The following is a 6,388-nucleotide window of genomic DNA, read 5'->3' as shown; positions in this document are numbered from 1 at the left end:
GGGGGGGGGGGGTAAAGGGCGGCCGGCGCATAAGGCTGGCAACCTTACCGCCGTCACTGAGCCAATTGTTTAGAGAAAATGTGGGAGCCTCAACATGTCACAACCCTATGGGCCTCCACGGCCTCCTAAGGGGATAACACTACTCTTATACTTGTGAAATATATTACAATGTAATAACTATTACTAATGTAGCTGTGTTGAGATTGAAACAAAGCAAAGAAGTTATATAGTGATATTAATAGTCTAATGTATATGGTGGTATTTTAAAAATACAAATACAAGTAGTAAGAGTACCTAAAATGTGCCAGCCCAATCACGAGTGCTCTAATAAATGCTTGATCTTGATTGCACTTCTATAAAGTTGGACTTTAGTATGTTTGGCGTTTATTTTCTCCAAACAGCGATACAGTAGAAGGTTTGACAAATATGCCACATTTAGGGACTGAAATGAGAAGTTAAAAACACAGAATTTTACTTAAAATATTAATTCACTCATAATTGGTAAGCTCTGGGTCCCATATTTGAAGTGATTAAGTAGATAATATAACTGTTCCTTAAAATGAAATATGACGTTTATGTTTCTGTAAATGCTTTCCTCAATATTGGGACATCAGTCACAATTCCATCTTTGTGCAAAATTTCCACAAGTTCTTATTTCCAGTGCTTGAAAGTTGTGTTCAATGTAAAAGCTTCTGCAGCCTCCATATTTGTAATGTATGTAATAAATGTCTTAGATATTTGCAAATGAGCCTGTAAACAAACCATCACCATAAACTGTCTTTGACTGCAACCAAGCAGGTTGGTGTAACAGTAACTCTATACTTTTTGTATTCGGGCATATACATCTTGATTGAGGCTTTTGTAATTTTCCTCAGTCTCTGCAAGTAAATTCCAGGATAGCTTCTTGAGAAACTGTTCATAGCCACCTCATTCCAAATTCCTACCTACCCAGCTTTCACAATCATGTGCTCATCTCATCCATGTTATAACCACTGCAGTCGTAAGAGTATCATTGATAACCAAGGAATCAGTGAAGATACCATAATTCTTCACATAATTAAGAGAATATATGTGTATGTTTTTCCCCATGACTTGACCATTTAATTGAAAGTAGCCTAGGTTATAAAGTCATTGCACTCACAGAATCACATCTTGTCTGTTGCAGAATTTCCGTGAACAACGCATCGATGGCTCTTCATTGCCACTTCTGACGGAGGACCACCTCACAACAACTTTGGGCATGAAGTTAGGACCCGCGCTGAAACTGAGGGCAACGCTGTCTCGAAGGCTTGGCCACTGTGCCATTTGCATGCATTGTGTTCACTGCCATAGTGCACCCAACTCTTTGGCTGCCATTGTTTCACCAGCTCAAACACCACCTTCAGTACTTAACACTACCACTGGTAGACCAAACAGCACTGGAAACTGAAATTTGGCAGTAAACATTTCCTTAATTTTTCCTGTGTTCACAGTTGTGTTTGATCTCACTAGTACTGACTGCCACTGTGAACAGTTCCTGAATACTTGCCTCATCAATGTTTAAATTTTATTCTACCTTTAAGTGACAAATCATGTTCCCGTAAGTCTACATTGATGCCAACCAAATCATGTCATTCCAATGGCGTCTTCGGGAAACATACATGATTTGTATTATGACTGTTTGTGTTTTATTTAAAAATACCCCAGTACTTGAAGACCACAACTTGTAGCATTTGAAAGAAGAGCACTTCATCTTCACTGCACTTCTGAGTGACTTCTTTACTGGAAATGAATGATGATTGTTACACTGAAGAAGTGACTTGAATATATAAAGTATAGTGTGACACAATTGAAGTGCTGATGTAATTGAACTGGATGGATTTCAGTTAACTGTAGAAGTTGCAGTCTGCAGATACAACTGAAGAGATAGACCACAACCATGTTTTAAGTTCAAGACATTGATCTTGTTAGTTCATAGAATTTAAAGCAAGGATTAAATTTATGATAAAACATTTTTGTGAAGACAAATTTTTGCCACCTTTTTGTCGGTTTATTCTCTTCCCATTCTGGCGGTCTTAACTGACTCAGTAGTAAATACTTGCTTATGTAAACAGTTAGAAATGATTTATTGTATATGGTGCTATCATTTTGGGTTACTTTGTATGGACGCTGTCTTAAATTGCTCAACGGAGTTTTGAGACTATTGTGTATCACAGGATACTTAAGGAAAACCAGTTTAGATATGGATCTAGACTAAGGCCAAACAGTGATCTCTGATCAAAGTGCAATATTGTAAAGGTTTCTTATCGGTAACATATTTTGGACTTATATATTAAACATCAATTTTAAACATCCTTATTGTGTACATGTTCCTCTCATGTCCATGTCATTTCTGTCATTTTCGCAACAGACATCTGTGTAACAAGAAGTTATTTATATACCATTTTCATTATATGACTATGAGAGTACATCAAGGTGTCACAGAATTTTCGTTTCATAAATTTAATAACTAAATTTAGTTTAAAATATTCTAGGACTGTCACAGCTAATATAATTTATGATTCTTAACTAATCAATGAATTCTGTATTCACCAATCAGACTTGATCACGTTATATAGTTAGACTGCATCATTTTTTTCTGTGTTGCTGATCTTAAACTCTGAATGCAAAATTCGACAAGAAACATTTACGTTATCTTACATGGTCAATGTCTGTATCTGTTGCTATCAATGTGGATATCCATGGTACTTGCACACACACTAGCAAATGCACACACTTACCAAAACAATTGGAAAAATGCATATAATTATACATCAGAGTATATGCATTTGCTGGTATATATGTGTTGGTTGAAGAAAATGAAGACATCTTTATAATATGAACAGTAGATTCATGGTTGGTCATAGTGTAGGAATAATTTGCCCCTCCCGTTCTAAAAGTTTGTAGAACCATTACAAATACTAGTTTCTGTGTACCTTGAAGGTTGTGTTCCTGGCAAATGTGCATTACATGATTTTATGCTATTCAAAATATTAGATACATCCCACACTTACAGCTGAGAGAATATTCCCTTTTAAGTCAATGTACGTAAACTAAGGAACAAAATGAGTGTTAGCACCTGCAGTAACAACAGTTTTATATCTATTCTTCACTTTATGTAACACTCAAGTATTAAATCATACATGAGACTATTAGTAAGAAAATTTGTACTTCATATTCTTCTGTGGAATGTTTGTCTCTGTGTGACTGTCATGACATTGTAAGCTGGACAGTGTTTTGATTTTTGTACTTGAGTATATTTGTAAAAGACCTTCAGCTTCCATTTGTGCTGCTGATAACCCTACCCACCTGACAGTGACAGCAGCATTGAACTGTTTCCATCTTTCCTGTTTTGAACTGAACTGACAGTACTGCCATCTTTGTATAACATTATAACAGCCAGAATGTCCCTCATATTCCATCCCCCTTCACTGATGGACTGATTGACATATAGCCTTACTGTAATACTGACAACTGTGGTAGGATATATTTGGATTCTGGTATCAGCCTCACTTTTGCTTGCTTTCCCAAATTGATTGTTCTTCTTGTTTACGTACAGGTTACACAGAAGTGATCCAGCATCTACCACAGATCCATGCACATGATCATTGCATTCTATGCAGAAGTGGGTATTCTCATATTTCTTCTGAAAGACATGGAAATTTACTTCATCACCGCCATTTTGTTTGAGTTCTTACTTCACACTCAGGATAAATTATAACTCTTTCAATATTTTATTTAAGCATCCTGTTGCACTCCGGTTTTCTTTGAATATGCAAATTTTTCAGCCCTAAACTTTGTTTCAGTTCCAAACATAGTGTCATATTTAGTTTGTTGTGTCCCCACATGATAGGTATAGTCCTTCATGAACTGTACAAACCTCAGTCCTCATGACCAATTATTGAAAAATATTGTCTGGATCCATGTGCATAGCATGTTTTCTACATCCTGGTTAATTTGGCTAAGCAATGAAATACTTTCACATTAATCCGCATTATTATTAGTTCTTCAGCACTAATGATACAAAACCCATGCCCTCATCACACTGAAAAAAATGTGGCACATCAAAAGTGCTGAAAAATGTAAGGAAAATGGAGTGTATAGTGACAGTTCTAAAATAATTGCTATCATGGTGTAATTTAAAAAAAGTGCCTATTATGTTATATTTCAGCATTCTGTTGCATTCTGGTATCATTCTTATAATACAAGTACACCATTGATAATGCAACAGTGATATAAAAGACACCTAAATATTTATTTTTCCACCAAAAGTGTAATTTTAATACTTTAAAATGTTATTAAATATCATAAAATGTCATTAATACACTGCAAGTATATGTTATACACTAAAAGTGTCTATAAAAATATATCAAAATGTCTTTTTGTTTTACATAATGTTTTTCAAAATTTGCAAAATGTTTTGGCCATATATGGGCCATCATCCGGCAACTTTTAATTTGTGGGGAGAGACCGTGATAGGTAGCAGTATATATGCCATGAGAAAGATATATAAGCAGGAACAACTACACTTGGGTTAGTATACATGAAGACCGCACCAAAAACACATATACAGGAAAAAAGACATACAAAAATGTAAGTACACGAAACTTCAGCATTTGATACATAAAGACAACATGATAAAAATCATACTAATACAAGTTATACATTACAGTATGATGGCCAGAAAAAAGAATACAATGACAGTATTCTAGATATGATATACAACAAAATGATGATCATGGGAGCATGAGAGACAAGTGGACAGTGCAGTGGTCTCCCACAAATTAAAAGTTGCCTGATGATGGCCCATATGCAGGTGAAAAATGTTGCAAAATTGGAAGAAAAAAATGTAGAACAAAAATACATTTTGAAGTATTTTGATAGTCACTCTTAGAATATAAGATATCCTTACAGTGTCTTAATGACATTTTATGGTATTTAATAATATTTTAAAGTTTTAAAGTTACACTTTTAGTGAAAAAATATATATATTAGATGTTTTTTATATCATTATTGCATTACTGATGGTGTACTTGAATAATAAGAATTATAAAAGTGTCTGTCGGCATCTGTTCCATACCTGAGAGCCAGGTGACTCAACCGAATATTACAGTTGGTCAAGTTGTGACTAAAAGAAATGTGTATCTCATGCTTATTGGTCAACTAGACAATGGACAGTGTCATGTTGCCAGTCAAAAAAACAAGTTAGACATTTCTGACAAGTTTGTTTTTATAGAAAATCCATGCAAAAACAAATGTAGACAGTAACTTCACTTGGTTTATATTGTTATTCTATCAAGATTACCAGAAGAACTTCAGTATATATCTAGCTGTCTTCTAAGAGCTGTTCGGGTGAAGTTGCATATTTTTATGAAGTTTGTTTTTAGCCACTTTCCAATTAAATCTGTGCAATGCTAGTACAAGAATTTTCATCATGCTGGTTTTGCATGACCATCAGATCAAGAGTTAAGTTTCTCTTGATCTGCAATACACAGTGTCAAATCATTTCAGTTTCCTCTGATTCACTGTAGTTTCATCACCAAGCTTATCTTTTGCCTGCCCACATTCTTAAAATAGTTTGTTACAGTAGTTTATATATAAAATCTTACAGTCATAATGCTTCAAACTTCCATTTTTATTTGAAAAGTACACTGCTGTCACAAACATGAAGCTGTAGCCAATATGCCCAACCACAGAAATTTCATAGTCATAATATTCACATTTTTCAAATATTGACCAATGCATAAAATCGTATTTTTCAGATTAATATATTTGCATTAACCAATGTGATATAAGAATGTGCACCTATTTCGAAATATGTATATTTTCCCAGATATGCTCCATACATTAATATGTCTATAATCGATGGTCTACGTCTCCCACTTACATTCACAAATACGTGGTAGAGTCATTAAGTTCGTGGAATGTGGTTTTAATCGCATCATATTACAAGGTATTCACATACACTTAACATAGATCCCCATTGGCCCTCAAAATAGTTGCCGTTGGCCGCTAGGCAAGTCTGCCAACGTTGATATAGCTGTCGAAACATTGCTGAAACATATTGACAGTAAATTCCCATGCAACGTTTTGCGGCCATTCCATGAACTTATTGACTGTGGTAGTATATCTACTACATCTGGCAGCCTTCAGGTTTTCCTATTGTTGAAGAGAGAACCATGTGCGGTATGTCAGCATAATAATGGTAAAGTACATTTCTTTCACTCACAGATAACAGGTATTTCAGAATTGAATCTCACAGTATGTTGGACATTCTTTCCCTTATCTTAGGCAATAACTACGTTCATGAAGTACACAGGGATTGTGGGGGAGACTTCTTAACCACACCGAAATTGGAGAAAAATTCATA

The 6,388-nt window shown here is 34.9% G+C and overlaps 1 protein-coding gene across 1 annotated transcript in view; it reads left to right on the top strand.

The window, feature by feature from the left end:
* The window catches only part of LOC111864032 (serine-rich adhesin for platelets), a 622,801-nt gene extending 619,050 nt beyond the window's left edge, over nt 1-3,751 (top strand). The window contains exon 7 of the mRNA XM_023850976.2: nt 1,166-3,751. Within this exon, the coding sequence (XP_023706744.1) occupies nt 1,166-1,429 (264 nt within the window). The 3' untranslated portion in view covers nt 1,430-3,751. The remainder of the gene's footprint in view (nt 1-1,165) is intronic.
* The last annotated feature ends 2,637 nt before the right edge of the window (nt 3,752-6,388 follow it).

The sequence above is a fragment of the Cryptotermes secundus genome, unplaced genomic scaffold (assembly GCF_002891405.2).
Source record: "Cryptotermes secundus unplaced genomic scaffold, Csec_1.0 scaffold303, whole genome shotgun sequence".
Lineage (NCBI taxonomy): Eukaryota > Metazoa > Arthropoda > Insecta > Blattodea > Kalotermitidae > Cryptotermes > Cryptotermes secundus.
Note: the sequence above shows the minus strand (reverse complement) of the source record. Positions and strands in the feature narration are given on the sequence as shown.